At 40.0% G+C, this 17,383-nt stretch overlaps 1 protein-coding gene across 6 annotated transcripts in view; it reads right to left on the bottom strand.

The window, feature by feature from the left end:
- The window catches only part of tanc2b (tetratricopeptide repeat, ankyrin repeat and coiled-coil containing 2b), a 312,489-nt gene that overhangs the window by 10,010 nt on the left and 285,096 nt on the right, over positions 1-17,383 (bottom strand). For 4 of the 6 annotated variants that reach the window (XM_041815330.1, XM_041815328.1, XM_041815326.1 and 1 more), the window contains 7 exons: positions 15,107-15,200; positions 10,606-10,739; positions 10,327-10,450; positions 8,237-8,412; positions 5,482-5,614; positions 4,591-4,620; positions 1,574-1,665 (listed from right to left, as the gene is read on the bottom strand). In XM_041815330.1, coding sequence (XP_041671264.1) covers positions 1,574-1,665; positions 4,591-4,620; positions 5,482-5,614; positions 8,237-8,412; positions 10,327-10,450; positions 10,606-10,739; positions 15,107-15,200 — 783 coding nt within the window. The remainder of the gene's footprint in view (positions 1-1,573; positions 1,666-4,590; positions 4,621-5,481; positions 5,615-8,236; positions 8,413-10,326; positions 10,451-10,605; positions 10,740-15,106; positions 15,201-17,383) is intronic. The other 2 variants (XM_041815329.1, XM_041815327.1) reach the window with 1 other exon arrangement.

A 17,383-nucleotide genomic window follows, 5' to 3' on the forward strand; every position in this document is an offset into this window, starting at 1 on the left:
GTTATTTCAAGAATTACAGTTTGTATAATACAGATGGACTTGAATCCCTCGTGCAGAGTGTTGATTTGCATGAAAATGAAACAAAAACTTCCTTTAACTTCTTTGTCTAAACAGTAGAGGAGAAAACATATGGAGAAAATATTGTCAATGATCAGTGCATGGTAAAATCTGTGACTTACCAAGTATCTACTTATGAAAAACTAAGCTAAAAGATTAAAAAATGTTGATAGCTTCCATAAAAATAAAGCATATACTCCTTTTTTCAGCAGGGGCAGTGCACTGATTTTATCTTTATGATAAGCAATGCAAAAGTCACTTAGTATGAATTAATTACACAGCAAAGAGAGACACACCCATCTGATCATTAATGCAGATATTTAACCAGCCAATCACATGGCAGAAATCAATCTTCAGTTCAGTAAATCTGAAGTTCTGTATTAATTTATTAAAAATCACATCCCTGATATATTCAGACTGTGTTTAAAAACACATATATCTAACAATAGTCTACATGTCGATTGGTTTGCTACATGTGATTGGCTGATTAGATATTTCCATTATCGAGCAGTTGAAAATATACCAAATAAAGTCACCAATGAATGAATTTAATTCCTTCTACATGACATATGTACTGCTTACAACTATAGAAATAAGATCAGTGCACTGGCTCTGTTAAAAAATAGATTGCTTTATTTTTAAGTAAGATGGCAGAATATTTAACCTCCTAAGACTTGAGCTTTTGTTTGGAAAGCATTTTTAATTTCTCCAACTTATTTGATAAGTATAAAGGAAGTAGTTCCCACCAAAAATGATGTCTGCATATGGGGACAATAGGCTTACCTTACAACACAAAACAACATTAGTATTTCTTTACTTGTAGAAAGAATTTCCACAAAAATATATTATTAGAGTTCCCTTAATTTTCCAAGACATTACCAAATATTTTTGTGAACATTTTAAAACATTTTTAACAAATTCTGTTCCAAAAAATCTTTGAATACTCCCCAAATATATCACTGAAACTTTCTGAAAAAAGCCTATTGATTCAAATGAAATTTTCCCCAAAAATCCATTAAAATTTTTAAAAAGACTTCAAGCAAATTCACCAAAATATCAAAGCAAAATGCACCCAAAACCTCCAATCAAATTCCCAAAAATGTACAAATAAATCCTCTCAAAATTCCATGGAAAATGTATGGAAAATTATCCAAACATATTCTCCAAAACCTCCAAACAAATTCCCCTAAATTTTTGATTAAATTCCCATATCTCTACTAATAAAACCCCTAAAATCTTGTGAAAGTACTGAAAAATTTTAACTACCCAGCCCAAAAACTTCACATGAAATGCTCTCAAATTTACAAACTTCTATATAACCTAAAAAATTCTAACAGCAGAATTTATTATTATTTTGTTTGTAAGCCAAAATGTTATGTCCTCATACCTACATGCATGGTCTCAAGAGGATAAAACATCTAACTACTCTCTATTTAATTAGCTACTTGGTAAATCACAGATTTTACTATACACAATAAATTTAAACTTTAAGTCCTTTCTGGTCCAGTTCTCTGACCTTGTAGAAGCTGTCCCCCTCCTCGATGAGTTTGCTAAGTAAGATGATCATGATGTCGGGTTTGGAGGTGGCCATGGCCCATGTGGCTGGACCTGAGTAACACAGGAAGGAGCAGATGAAAAAAAAACACACAGTGAGAAAGACAAACAGTAATAAATAGACAAGGAGGAAGGAAGGAGCGACTGGGAGTCACACTACACACAACATTAATAACAGGGATGAGGACAACAGAACAGTCAGAATGGGGGAATGAGGAGAAAAAAACAGGCAATCCACTGCAGAGAAAAGTGAATAAAAATCTGCCCTGACTCCATGAGAACACTGTGAACTCGCTGTGGGACACCAGACCTGGGCCAAAGACGATTTGCCATTAATTACAAGCTTTTAATTTAATCTTTCTGGAAGATTTTGGGTGTAGAGTAAGAACATTTTGTTCTTAAAAAATGAAAAGGGTGGATCCGCAAATTTGTTTTGGCCCATGAAACTCAGAGTAGATGTGGGGAATAGTTAAAACCCTGCCATGTCTTTCTAGTCGACAGAATTTCTGCTTTGTCAAAAAATGCAGAACTACAAACTGATTCAGAGATTGAGGTTGCTTTGGTGTCTGTTTTAGGCAATAAAACAGAATAGGTTTAAGAATAAAGGTTTACACAACCAACAGAGATGTGCAATCTAAGCAAAGAAAATGCAAAAATTAAATTTTAAGTGATCATTTCAGTGACCCTAGACAAACTCTTGTCAGAGCCAGGTCTTTTCTGTGAACTTCATTGAAATTGTGCCTTTAAAAGGTATGCTTGTGGAGGCTGCAAGAGCAACTCAAGAAACCCACAGCGTAAACATTAAGTACTTTTTTCCCTGTTTCCTAAACTGAAAGTCATCTACAAAAATTGCCTTCTTTGGATTCAAATCCGTAGACGACTGCTGATACAAATAAATGCCAAAATGCCAAATACTGGCCTCAATTTTCAGCCAGACTAGTAATTGGTTGACCCTTACTTTATAGGTTTAGTCTAGTTTTAGTAGACAAAAAAACAAAAAAACATGTATTCCAACCAAACGTTCTTCTATTTTAGTATTTACTATCAATTGAATAAAATGTTTGTTATTTGCCATGAAACAGGAAGTGCATTTTCAGGGGCTCAGAACACCTGTACTGCAATGTCTAACCGTCTTTTCTTCCTCATGGAAAAAAAGGTAGTCAACAAACAATGTAGTCATAGTTTTAGTCGACAAAATGAATACTGATCAGGCTAATCTGACTTAATTTGTGTTATCAGCCATGACACAGGAAGTGCGTTTTCAGGGGCTCAGAACACCTGTATGGCAATGTCTTACAGTCTTTTCTTCCTCATGAAAAAGGGTAGTCAACGAACAATTTAGTCATAGTTTTAGTCAACAAAATTTACAATGATCAAGTTAATCTGACTTAATTTGAGTTATTCGCCATGACACAGGAAGTGCGTTTTCAGGGGCTCAGAACACCTGTACTGCTATGTCTTTTTCTTGTCCTATTCATGGAAAAAAGGGTAGTCAATGAATATTTTAGTCATAATTTTAGTAGACAAAATTAACACTGATCTGGTAAATATCTGGCAAAATGTTTGTTATCCACCATGAAACAGGAAGTGCATTTTAAGAGGCTCAGAACACCTGTACTGCTATGTCTTAGCCTTTTCTTCCTCATGGAAAAAGGGTAGTAAACAAACATTTTAGTCATAGCTGTAGTTGACAAAATTTACGGGGATCAGGCTTATCTGACTAAATTTATTCGCCATGACACAGGAAGTGCATCTTCAGGGGCTTAGAACACCTGTACTGAAATTTCTTAGTCTTTTCTTTTTAATGTAAAAAAGAGAAGTAAAAAGACATTACTCATAGTTTTAGTAGACAAAATTAGCACTAACCAGGTAAATAGCTAACTAAATTCTTGTTATCGTCTTGAAACAGCAAGTGTGCTTTTAGTGGCTCAGAACACCGGTACTGTTATTAAATTTGGCAGACACAAGGACCGTGGATAAATTAGTAGTTTACTAAGGGTATAGTTTGATCTGTCCTAGACAGAAACCAAAGAGAGCAAGGCTTGGCGATGGGTCGGTAACACCTTTATTTCCCTTGCAACAAAACATTTTCTACAGGACCATACAAAGTTTGGCTCTTAATTATTTTTTTTAATTTCAGTGCATTGAATTTTGCTCTAAACCCATTCTGGATGATTGCATAATAAAGACACCAGAGTAACCTCATAGGGTTTGATAAACTCTATCATCTAAAGGGAGCTATTAAAAAAGATAGTCTAGCCCTGCAGACAGCTTACTGACTAAAAAATTCAAGACAATCCTGCCTGAAACTTCTGTCTGTATCTGAACAACAGCAATCCTTGACACACAAACACGCACCACAGAGATGAACAGGAGGGGATCTTGCACAAGGAGACACGGGAGCAGGTACAATTAACAAAAAGAGGCAAGCAGGGGGGGAGATAACAGAGCTCTGCAGGCGCTAGCTGTCCTCTGAGCTGGTGGTGGAGGAGGAGGTGGTGGTGGAGGTGGGGGTAGGAATGCTGCTGACTGGCCTAGCTGACAGTGAGGAAACGTCTGGAAGATGAACGATGCACAGCGCAGAGGTTTATCGCCTCAGTCTGTGGTGGCGGTGGAACAGAAGAATTACAAATACATGCATATTTTTCTGCTAAATCACGACCACGCAAAAAAGTGTCACTGAGGGCTCCCATCATGCATCTGTGGGATGGAAAGTCGACACCTTGATACGACGTCACAGGCTGGAGGCCGGGCATGCTGTCATTAACCACTTGGAGGTTAGCATCTACCTCTAGGGAAATCCCGACTGGATCAGTGTCAGTGCTAATACCTCTTGCATGTTATTATTTGTCAGTTTGAGAAGGTTTTGGGTAGCTAAGCTGGCCTGCCGACACTTAGCACGACACAGACAACACAGAGAGAGGAGATAGAGCTGTCAAAATGCCTGGTGGGGTGAGAAGTCGACAGCCTTGGCTTTACCTCGGGGCCGACTGGGCAGCGTCTGACATCCTGGGGCCGGAGAGAGAGGCGGGGGATATTGGGGTGAGGGAAAAGGAAAGGGAAGGAGGGAGGTTATGAGCGAGGAAAGGAGTGTAAGTGGGAAGGAGGGAGGGAAGGAGGGGGCAGAGTTGCCGGAGAAAAACAGCAAGAAAGGTGAAAGAGGAAGAGAGGTGATGGCATCGGTGGTGGAGGAGGAGAAGTGAGAAAAAAGGAGCACAAAAAAGCAGCAGTGAGAAGCGGAGATAAGTGCTTGAGCAAAATAAGGAGAAGAAACAGAAAACAGGTACCGAAAGGAAACACTGCAAGCGCTAATAACAACCTGTCTCTGAGCAACAACGGCAGAGGAACAGAGAAAGAGCGTATGATCGAGGGAGAAATTGGGAGAAAGACGAACAGGGGCTGACAGAACATGACAGAGAGAGAGAAAGCAAAACAACACAGCAGCAACAGTAGTACAATAAAAAGAAACACATCAGAGCCATAAATAGCTGAGGAGAAGCAGCATGATGCAGCAGTGGAGGGGGCGGACGACATACAGTAGCAGGAGGTGGTTTTTAAGCTACATGGAGACACAAACCTGTATCCATGGCTCAGTGCAATAAAATGCTACAGTGCTCTTTAATGACCAGCAGGAGGTGTGTACTTTAACCAAAGTGCATTTTCCATCTTTGGATTCTCCTTTCATTCATGCAGTTCATGCTTTAACTCCAATGCATGACCTTTTCAACCAGAGTACAATCTCATTTTGTAACTCGTTTCACAGCAGGCAGATAACCTTTTTTTACGACCCTACACAACAAAGATTCTGCACAAGATGACGTCCTTTGTGAGCAAAACTGTCCGATCTTTGCTCTCTTAAACTGCTCTTACCTATCTTGGCTCCTTTCTTGAGCAGGGCGACCACCACCGACGTGTTTCTGCAGCCCACCGCCCTGTCGAGAGGACGCATCCCGCTGTAGTCTACGTGCTCTATCATGGCCCCATGGTCAACCAAAAATTGGACCTGGAACAATCAAAAAAAGTCTCTTTAAGTGACTCTTTCAGTGCATCTACATTGGCAAATAATTGTTCTAAAAGTGAAGGAGACAAAGCAAAAGGTTGATCTTAATAGATAAAGTGTTGGTTGCAAAATGTAAACTCCTACAAAGACACCTATCTCTGTTTTTCATAAAACAGGTTTGTTAAAATAATCACTTTCCCAGCAGGATATTTTTTGGAACAGTCTTTAAGGAGAATTCAGGCAGTGAATAATGCATCAGATGTTGTGAACTGAAAACAAGAAAACAAGTTGCAGAGCTTTCTGGTGTAATCAGTAGACAGAGTTGACTGGTGCTCCCAACATTCTCCAAGTTAAAACCTTTAAAGACTTCTACATTACCATTTAAAATTGAGGATGTAGTGTTAGTTCAGTCAAGCACTGCCATATAATTGAGATCAGCTGATCTCACACAAGCTCTCATCAGCTGATAGCCAGCTGATCTGCTTCTTAGCACACTATTGGCTAATCGCACATATTTAAACTGCTCTGGGCCTGGCTACTCTCTGCTGCTCCCTCTGAAAGCTGCTTTTTGCAACCCTCCTTCACGCTAGCTTTATCCTGCTTCTGACTCAGTCAGTGTAATTCTGTCATTGATGCCTGCTCTGCTCTGGGATTTTTGCTGCTTCTCTCCCTGCCTCAGGCTTTCCTTGTAGGCACAGGAAAGGCAGGTAATAACTAAAAATAACTGGTGATAAAGAGAAATATTTATCACCGTAAGTTGTATGTTTCTTGACAAAGAGGTCCTGACTGAAATGAAAATCAATGCTAACATCCCAACAAAAATGGCAAAGGCATTCAGGGCTTTCCACAAGCACCACTATCAGTAAAACAGCTGACTACTCACTTAATTGCAGCCAACTACTTTTTACCTATTGTTGGCTCATTAAAGTAGTTGACTAAAAAGTTGTGACTCACTTTTTCTGCACATTTTGGATTTATTTCAACAACACATAAACTTAAAATAGAGTAATTTTAGATGAAAATGTTTTTTTAACTACTTAAATACTGGTTGATTCGTGTTAATGATTGATCTGTCTTATGTTTGTAACTTTGTTAATTGTGCTGCTGTCTATCCTGGTCAGGACACTCTGATGAATGAGATTATTAATCTTAATGAAACTTAATCTGCTTATTGTGGGGAGATTACTGACTTTACAGTACTGTGCAGAACTTTTAGGCATGTTTGGGCAAAAAATAAGGGTGAAATAAGGCATAGATGTGGCAAGTAAGGGCAGCATGGGGGAGCAGGCAGGATTGACACAACCCTAGTAGTGTTCTGGATGTCATTGCGTATTACCAGGGGCATGTGAAGAAATCTGCTGAAAATATAACAAAGTCTACACCTTAAGGGCACAGTAAGGGGTGGATGTGGCTAGTAAGCATGGCCTAGGGTGCTAGCTGGGCAGGTAGAAGGGTTGCCACGAGCCCTGGTTGTGCTGTGGATGTCCAAAGGACTCGAAAACCTTTGGGGTGCATTAACAGGGGTGAAAAGGCCCGGACAAAAGAGATGCGTTGAAACATATGCACCCTGAAAGTCATCATTTCACTTAAGTTTTTAAAGCTGTAAACAGAATTCTCTCATGAGATTTTCTTTTCATTAACCCACTTATGTTAAAAACAACCATGCGAAAAATAACAGATCAAATCTTGCAACAATAAATCTCCAATGATTAGTAATTAATAACTGTTTTACTTCTACATAACTGAATTCCACATATGATATTAAACACCACCTTTTAGCATGTGAGTTAAAAAAATGATTGTTGGAAAAACATCTTCTGATGAGAGCTAATTATCTCTTCCTTTCAATAAACTATTTATAATTATATTAATAAAAGTGTCAGTGATCTGCCACACTTTGGCTCTCTAGTAGAGATAATAAAACTAATGAGGCCTTCTCTGTTACCCAAGTTTCCCATCCCTGATTTAATCCTTCAAAAGACCTGGGAAGTGCAAAACCTGTATAAATGAAGTATAAGACTAGCAAACCAAATTCAAGACTTTTAAGGTCTTCCTTTGAGAATGTTCAATACAAGACATTTTCAAAACCCTGAAGGCCCCGCGGGTACTCTGGTAAATGTGGAAACTTCGGAAGCTCTGATAAAAGAGGAGACAACAGGGCACAAAAACAGAGTGAGGTAAGAGTAAAGAAACAAAAGGAAACCTTGGATGGTAATCGCTTGAAGAAGAGAGCAATCCAAAACTTTGTTCATAACAAAACTTACCCACTTAGAGAGAGCTTTTACTTAAAGATTTGGAGAAGACAAAAACAAGACGTCCTTGCTAGAGCCAGACTAAAGCACCTAAAGTGCATTTTCCATTTAAAGTTTCTCTGCTGATGAGTCATGTTTCCATACCTCACTTGTGTCAGCAAAATGCTGGTTTTTATTGGTTTTCTAGGTAGTTAAAGTTTTCATAACTATGCTCTTAAAACCAGATTGTGATAGAGGAAAGAGAAACTTTACACCTCCAGCAGATGAAATTATCGACGTTATGTCCATACAGCGAAGAGTGGAGGGATACCTCAGGGTACCTGACTAGTCCCTTTTCAATTCATGACTGCTGCATTTTAGACTGGAAACGCACCACTTCAGAGTCACCGTAGAAGGCAGCCAAGTCGAGCGGCGTGCGTCCATTCTTGTCTGTGTGGTCGGTGGCGGCACCACTCTCCACCAGGCAGCGTACGACAGGTAAGTGACCTTTCAGACAAGCCCAGCTCAGAGCAGTCAGACCCTCTTTATCCATCAGAGACAGAGAAGCTCCTGGGAAAAGAGACATTACAGTGGATGAGACAACTTTAAAAAGGTGATTAGTACACCCCATGCAGACGTTTATTACTACCAGAAAAGCTGGGACCCAAAGCATTCTTCTGCTCTGTATGTTTTTAGACAATTGTGCTACCATTTTCTAAATTTCACAGCCCATATAGAGAGTTTACTTTCTGTGGACATATCAAACTTGTCTCAGCTTCATATCTGTCACGTCTGACTTTTTGTTTGCACCCATCCCAAATATGGAAAAACACACAGGAATTGCTGTCAAAAAACCCTGAGAGCAGAGGCAGCGTGATTGGAGCTAAGAAGACGTGTTTAACAGAGCAATTCAAAAGGATGCCGCCATAAATCTCAGTCTATCCTTCAAACTGGCCATCTGCTGTCAGTTTGATTTATTTAATGCTTTTTCGTCATGGCTGCTGGGCTCTGAATACTAAAGATTAGGATATCCGTTTCCTTATTTTTGTGCATCTTTATATTAAAAGGAGGAAAATGAAAGTTTGTTTTTGGTGTTCTCACACATGGATAAACTCCTGAAATTCATTCGAGTAGAGCAACATGTTTGAATGCAAATGGTCAAATTTTTACCCCAATTTCACCAGGACATTTTTCATTTTCTTCAGCTGGGACCCTTCAAGCTAAGCATCAAACAGGAAAAAACTTAAACCATGGGGTCCATATGTGAATAAGTAACTTGGTGCATATCAGGGTCAAACTGTCCTGCAATTTTCTAGGTCTTTAAGAGTGCATGCATTAAAACGTTTTACTTTGCCTTTTATAAGGTCCTTTCTGCCTGCCGCTTAATGTCACCAGTCACTGGTTAATCAGTATTCCTGGCTACCATTACACCATGAAAACAAAAGAACACTCCAAGAAACACAAAGAAAAGGTTACTGAAAAGTATAAGCCAGGGAATGGAAACAAAAACATTTCTCAGGCATCAAGAAATGGTAGGAACATGGCACATGTGTAAATGTGTCTAGATCAGCCCGTCCTCACAAACTAAGTGACAGAGCAAGAAGGAGACTAGCAAGAGAAGCCACCAGGACAACTACGACTACTCTGAAGGAGTTACAAGCTTCAGCAGCTGAGATGTGAGGGACTCTGCTTACAATAACTGTTGCCCAGGTTCTTCACCAGTCAAAGCTTTATGGGAGAGTGGCAAAGAAAAAGAAACTGCTGAAGAAAACTCATTAAATATGGACTAGAGTTTGCCAAAAGGCATGTGGGAGACTTTATTTCCAAGTGAAAGAAAGTTCTTTGGTCTGATGAGACCAAAATGGTGCCTTTTTGGCCATCAGACAAGAGGCTGTAAGACCAAACACCGTACATCACCATTAACACAATGTGAAGCATGGTAGTGGCAGCATCATGCTGTGGGGAATTTTCTTGGCAGACGGCCCTAGAAGGCTTGTAAAGGTAGAGAGTAAAATGAATTCAGCAAATTATAGGAAAATCCTGGAGGACACTCTTACTCAGTCTTATTCAGCTACACAGAAGTGGTTTAAAGACTGTCCAATAGACAATTTGTGGCTGGACTTGAAAAGAGTTGTTCATGCCTTATACCCATGCAACCTAAAGAGCTTGAGCAGTTTTGTGAAGAAGAATGGAGTCAAATTGCAGTGCCCAGATGTGCATGCCTGATTAAGATCTATTCACACAGACTCAGTGCTGTGCAGCCAAAGGTGAATCTACTAAATTCTAACTTGAAGGGATAAATATTTTTGCGGTCATTTATTCTATCTTACATATTTTTGTTTAATTCACTTAACTTTGTAGAAATCTTTTTTTTTTTTTGTCAAAAAAGCCACATTATGTTGGCCATGACTTATTTATAAAATCACTAAGAGGGTAAAACATCCAAGGGGGTAAATATTTTTTATAGGTACTATAGTAGCTTACCTTGAGCCAGTAAAAACTCAACAGTGTCCAGGTGTCCCTCTGAGGCTGCCATCATTAGAGGAGTGCGACCCTGTTTATCAGGTAGGTTGACATCAGCACCATGTGTGAGGAGAAGGTCCACTATCTACAAAACACAAATACAAAACCCATGTCAATGTATACAGAGAATCCATAAATCAAGCAATAATTGTTTTGGTCAAATTAGTAAAGCAACGGTCTTGGTGAAATCATACTTCTCACTTTTGGTGTTTTAAGTGAGGGGATCAGGTGGCTGCTTACCTGCCAGTGTCCCTGTCGGACGGCGCTGAAAAGCGGAACGATGCCTCTCCTGTTGGGCTGAGCCACAGCGGCCCCCTGCTCCAGGAGGAGACGACAAACCTCCAGCTTCCCCCGACCAGAGGCTGCAGTCAGAGCTGAACACAGAGAATAAAAGATGAGATGAGGAGAAGTGGGGTAATTATGAACAGAACTCAGATAATTCATTTTTTACAAAGATGTTTCTTTCTTTCTTCAAGAAAATGTACCCTCAGGTAATTTTTCTAACATGCAAGACAATTATTTTTGGCCACTTGGGGGCAGTGATGCAAAGTTTAACATGAAGCAACAATCGGCACCGTAACATTTCATGTTTGAATTAATTTATATTGAAAGAAACAACTGCCTTATTCTGTCATCCAGCAGTTGCAGCACAACATTATGATTCATTAACAGTTTTTTTAAGGTGAAAAGTGATGCTATAAGTCTAAATTCCATTTTTTGCTCTGTTTTTTGGGGGTCTTTAAGCTCCTGAGGCAAATGTCTGGCTCCATCATGACTGAGTGTTTACTGCTAGGCACTTAATGTTTCAGAACTCTTGGTTTTTGGTTTTTATTTTATAAAAGCAGCTGCCTTCAGCAATGGAAAACACTCCATTGGGGAAGGCAGTGGACTAAAGTGGTAAAGTTGTGGTCCAGACAGTTTAACAAGTTGCAGAATCTCAACAGGAAGCTCCATAAAGTGAAGAGAAGCAGCAGATTGGGGTGATAAGTCTCAGGAGGTTCATGCCCATGAGCTCTCTTTTAACAGTGTCAAATAAAAATAATATTCTAACTGAAATAATCCATGCCCTGTGGGAAAACGCAGCATTTCTGGGAATCGGTTTAAAGTCAGAAGAGAAGAGAAGAGAAGAGAAGAGAAGAGAAGAGAAGAGAAAAGAAAAGAAGAGAAGACCCTTGAGATTTTTTAGAGTGCAGGCCTTTGAAAAGACATCTGCTCAAATGTAATGATTATAATTGGAATAATTTAAGCAGAATGAACAAATCTCCTTTAAGAAGAGTGGTAGCAGCCCCGGAGGAATGACCTCAATTTCAACTTTAGCCTGACTGATACTAAAATCTTCAAGCCGATACTGATTAGGTTAACTCAATTATGGCATCTTTGGGGGTTTTAGCAACAGAACTTTCATATTTCTCCTCAGAAAGGCCAAGAACATGCATGCTCTGTTTGATAATGTTTAACCAAGGCCATCACACAACCTCTAGACATTTCATTTCAGCTTTTAGATGATGCACAGAGAAAAGGACTGGGACAAAATAAATCTCATTCTTCAAAAGATACTTGTAAACATTTAATTAGCCTGCTAGCTTCTCTCTCTGTTCTTTGCTCCTTACTTTCTATTTAACTTCAATCATTTTGCTTGATCTTAGAGATGCAGTTCAATCAATAACACAATTGCAGAGACAGGTTAGTCAGGAAATGTATGAAGTATTTCACATTTATTCACAGCACTGAGACAAATGTGCATCTTTCTTTCGTGCAAGCTTTTAGGAAATTATAAAAAAAAAACCATATTTGACAGGTAAAAAAGCTTGTTTGTGCCCTCTGGTGGACAGTCTAAGAAGAATACTACGCATTTTTAACACAGTTTTAACACCTTGGACTGGACTAATTAGTTATGACAAACTTATTTGTGCTTTCTGTGGTGGATCAACAGGAGAGAGTATTCTAAATAGCAGAAATCTTTAAGTGATAAAAATTCCTCAAAGGGGACTGTGTGCACCTGGCTATTTTTGGGGATTTAACAGCATGTAAAAATATTTGAAGGGTTTTATAAAGTTAATGCCAAGCCAATAATGAAGTGCAAAAAAACTGCAGTTCCTTGAGTATCCACACGAGGCTGGCTGAATAAGCCCCAGAACTCCCATTGACATTGATATAAAAATTCTCTTTTTTTTAAAACACAGAAATAAACATGCTGGTCTGAATAGCTCAGGCCTTTATTTTTATGTTCTGTGGGAAGGATTATTCATGTCATAACTCACCTGTTTTGATTATATTAAAGGGCTATTTCTATATTTTTGGAGTTGGGTTGTATAAGGTTTTCATCAATAGTACCTACATTAGTAATAAGAAAAAATCAGTCTACCTTATCCCTTTAAAGAGAGCCAGAACCTCAAGACACACCATATTCTGTCTATACAAAATAGCCACTGTGAAACATAATGTGGTATCTTAAAATGTTGTAGTTATAACGTGTAGTCTTACAAATTCCCAGGGCACACCTTGACTTGCCTTGTGACACACCAGTGTGCCTAGCCACATCATCTGAGATCCACTGAGCTAGACTATACAGTTCAACAGGCAGGTTCAGTAAGTCCTCATACTGTTCTGAATTTTAGGCCAAAATGGGCCACGCAAGTCAATATCAGTCATTATTATCATTATTTGATAAGCCTTTTGTTGCTGTCCCTTTTGAAGGCTGTAGACCCAAATACTTGATGAGTGCTAAGGCAGCCTATTTCCGTCAGGACCACATTTTTAAGAAACCCATGATTGTACTCATAAATATCCTGCTGCATTAGCAGTTATTATTTTGCTCTTATTGCTGTTATTCATATTTGGCAGTGTTGCTGTTCTGGGATCCCCCTGGCCTTCCACAAGCCTACGTGGATAGTATCAAGCAAGAACAGCACACATTCCTGCCTTTCCTGTGTCTACAAGGAAAGCCTGAGGCAGGGAAAGAGGCAGAAAAAAACCCCAGAGCAGAGCAGGTAACGATGACAACAGGATTATATTGATTAAGTCAGAAGTGTGATAAAGGAGGAGCTGGGGTGGAGGAGGGATGAAAAATTGACTTACAGAGGGACCAAAAAAGTGTAGCAGGGCCAGAGCAGTTTAAATATGGCAGCATGAGTGCAATTAGCAGATAGCATGCTTGGAGCAAATCAGCGTAATCTCATGTGCTTAGAGCATGAGATCAGCTGATCTCAATCATATGGCAGCACTTGACTCAGGTTTGTTGCATGGCAAAATAGTGCCAAACAAAGAGGGTTTCTGGACGCAAAATAAAACACTCCATCTTTTCTGAAGAAGAGCTGCAGATTGAGCCAAGTTGATTTTTGCCAGTGTGGCAGTACCTGTCTGTAGCGTTGCATAGCCTTGCTTCCTCTCTGCTGCCCCCAGTGTGCTCTCTTAAAGGTGGTAACAAAGACTGAAATCTCTTGTGGCTAATGTAATTACTATTACCGAGTACCTTATAGAACCCAAATTCAAAAACACTAAGATATCCTTGTAAGGTTTACAGTTACCTAAAAATTAGCAGAATTAGGGGCGTGGCTGCATCAGCTGACAGTGAGGAACTTTGTAGATGTTTGTCAGGAAGCTTGAGGCCCACCTCAGCTCCCATTCTTAGCCTGTTTCTAGCTTGATCATAGGTAAGGTTAAGGTAACATTTCCAATACTGTGATTGCCATCATTTGGTGTCAAAACAGTGCTTCAGCAACAAATGGGTGACATCACTGGCACTATGTCCATGGTTCATACAGTGTATGGGTCCATTACATGCTACCACAATAAAATCCACCCAAGTCTGCATTTGAAATAACAAGACATGACTTCAAATGGAAAAGGGGATTAAGGACTTAAACTTCTGCAATGCACTGAAATAGTGAAACTTTTAAAATTGAATCTAGTCTTCCATTTCTGCTCTGCAGATTCTTACCGTCTGCCTAGTGCCTAGCATGTACAAAAATTCAATTTATCTGCAATTTAATTCAAACTTTATTGCTTACATTGGGTTAAATAATCTGATTTATCTGCCTGTCTTTAGTTTAAACCCATTTATTTTTTGCTGGAGGAACATTTTGATCTACACAGTCCAGTTAGTAATGCTCCCTGGCCTCATGCTGATTTTCTGTACATACTCGCCCTCTGGCTGTATCATGTACTTTCAGTTGACCTATCCAGTAACTCTGTGATTACAAATCATCTTCAAGAACGACTGCGATCCTCATAAACAACGCAACCATGGCTGGGTGAGTAAAAGTCCCCGCTTCAGCTGACAGAGAGGAGCTGCAGAAGAGGAATAACAACCCTCACAATGAGGTTTCATTGCTCTGGGTTACAATGATACATCACATTTCTCAACAGCCTGCCCGCTACAGGGCGATCAAACGAGTCATTTCTGAACACCCTGGATCACATTTATCCTCCCCCCTCCCCTCTCTCCCAGCCCAGCCCTGTCTGTGCTCCAATGACACCACTGCACCGCCGTCAGCATCTGACGCAGCAGCGAGCAGACACACAAGAGCGATCCCTCATAGCCGCACTGCAGCGCTCTGCCTCGCAGCCACAGCCTCTCAAAAATACTCCACTGATAAAAAGGCAGTCTCTACACAGGGAGACACTTTATTTTTGTCTAAGGATTTCCAAAACTATGCCAGCGATTAAGCATTCAAGTTGTCAGAAGCGTTGAGGGAAGGGTTTTATTGATGTAATGTCTGGCTCAAGTCGGCATCCTCACCTGTCTCCCCCCACAGGGTGTCGAAGTTATTGATCTGAGCGCGCTCCACCTCCTCTTCATCTTTCTCCGGCAGGTCCAGCAGGTAGGACACAATCTGATTGGGGACAAGATTAAAGATGACACAGATTAATGTCCAAGTTTACCTCCAATAGACTCAGATAAACATGTCAAACACAGGTATTGATCAGGATGAGACCACTTCTCCCTTCGAGCTAACTTTGCCTCACAATGTACAGTAATTCTAAAGTGGCATATTTTGTGAGCTCCTTTGACTTTTTTTGTGATTTCTCTCCCGCTGAATATTTAGCAAAGTGGGATCAAGAAAGGTCTATCTTCCATCCATGCATTATTTCATTCAGGGTTGTGATGGGGCTAGAGAGAATTTCAGCTGTCACTGGGCAAGAGGTGTGGTACATCCTGCACTGGTCCCCAGCAAGTTACAGGGCTGACATACAAACAACCAGTCACATTCACACTTATGAGCAATTTAGAGTCACCAAATAACCTAACAGGCAAGGCTTTGGATGCCAGAATACCCAAGAACCCGAGAGAGCCCACGCATGCATGCAGAGAACCTGCAAACTCTACTCTCTCCTGCAAGAAAAACCACTACACCCCCCATATAGTCAGGGTTTTCAGAGCATTCAGATCCCTTTCCCTTTTTGCAAATTTGTTAGAAATAAAAAACTGAAATATCACTCTGACCTAAATATTTAGACCCATTGCAACAACACTTAAAATTTAGCTCAGGTGACCCCCAGTTCCTTTTATCTATGTGAAATGTTTCTACACCTTGATTGGAGTCCTCCTGTGATAAATTAAACTGATTAGGCATTATTTTAAAAAGGCACAGCTCTCTATAGAAGGCCTCAGAACAAAATCCAAACCATGAGGTCAAAGGAACTGCCTGCAGAGCTCAGAAACAGGATTTTTGCAAGGCACAGATCTGGGAAAGGCTACGAAAAATCTGCTGCACTTAAGGTTCCCAAAGGCACAGTGGTCTCCATAATTTTCAAATGGAAGAAGTTTGGCACAACCAGGACTCTTCCAAGAGCTGGCCACCTGGCCAAATTGAGCAAACGGGGGGAGGGGCCAGAGTAAGAGAAGTGACCAAGAACCGAATGGTCACTCTGACTGAGCAAATACTTGCTAATTCTCCTCTAATGTGTGACAAAAAATGATTTTATTTGTATGGCTGCACATTTTTTTCCTCCTGGTTAAGTAGTGGTTGAATACAAAAAGGTAACACTTTATAATAACTTTAGAATGGGTTTGAGGTAAGGTTTGCTGGCAGCCCTATAAGACAAAAGATTTGCTTTGAGAGCCGTCAGCCATCCTGCAAACCTTGAATGCAAAATCTAGAGAAGACAGCCTATGGTTCCTAAGTGCTGACAGGGTGATGAGACAGTCTTCTTGGGATGTCTCATCTCATTGGGACGCGGCCTGTCTCTGACATCCCCCATTATATAGAACTTGGCCTTTCTTGGCCTTGTTGTTGGCAGATGGTACTAGGGTTCAACCCAAAAATGCTGCAACTTGATTTTGGGGAACACCAGCTTGAAGTTGCCTTATTGCATGGGCCCTATCCAGTCAGGTGCCAGTCAGGAACCTGGGGGTTCTAGAAGTTCAAAACGAGAGTCAATAGCAATAGCAGACTAAGCTGTTTGGCATTGTCAGAGAGGATCTGGCAAATATTTCATGGGTGCAATCCCACATACTCAGCTTTGCTGCTCATCCCACAAATGCATGATCCTTACAAAAGGGAAATAAACAGGCTTTCCAATGGTATAAAATTCATTGCAAAGAAGTACTGTTACCACAAAGAGATAGTCTACCAAACACAAATGCCCTTACTTTGGTGCTAAGTTTATTAAACTCACCGTCTATAAGGCATATTTATATCTCATTTATAAACACAGCACATACCCTGTTTAAGGTCATCCTATTCTCTGTATTACTGACTATAACAGTCAAACAGACCTGAAGTAAATCAAGTTCACAAATACAGCATTAAAAAGGAAAGTCAATTTTGAATACTAGTCTCCTCTGCAGCGTTAGAAAACCACAAAAAACTACCTTGACCAAAACAAGACAAGAAAAGAGGCAGCCAGCAGAAACAGTAAGGCTGACACAAGAGTTGCATTATCAGTTGTTGTAGTAAAGATAAACACCTTCAAAACCTCAGTTTTTTTAAAACAATTCTCAGTTTGAAATATGCATTGCATGACAATGCATGACAATGTCTTAAACACTCTAGTTGGAGCCAGGAGGTGGATG

This window comes from Cheilinus undulatus, linkage group 20, assembly GCF_018320785.1.
Source record: "Cheilinus undulatus linkage group 20, ASM1832078v1, whole genome shotgun sequence".
Lineage (NCBI taxonomy): Eukaryota > Metazoa > Chordata > Actinopteri > Labriformes > Labridae > Cheilinus > Cheilinus undulatus.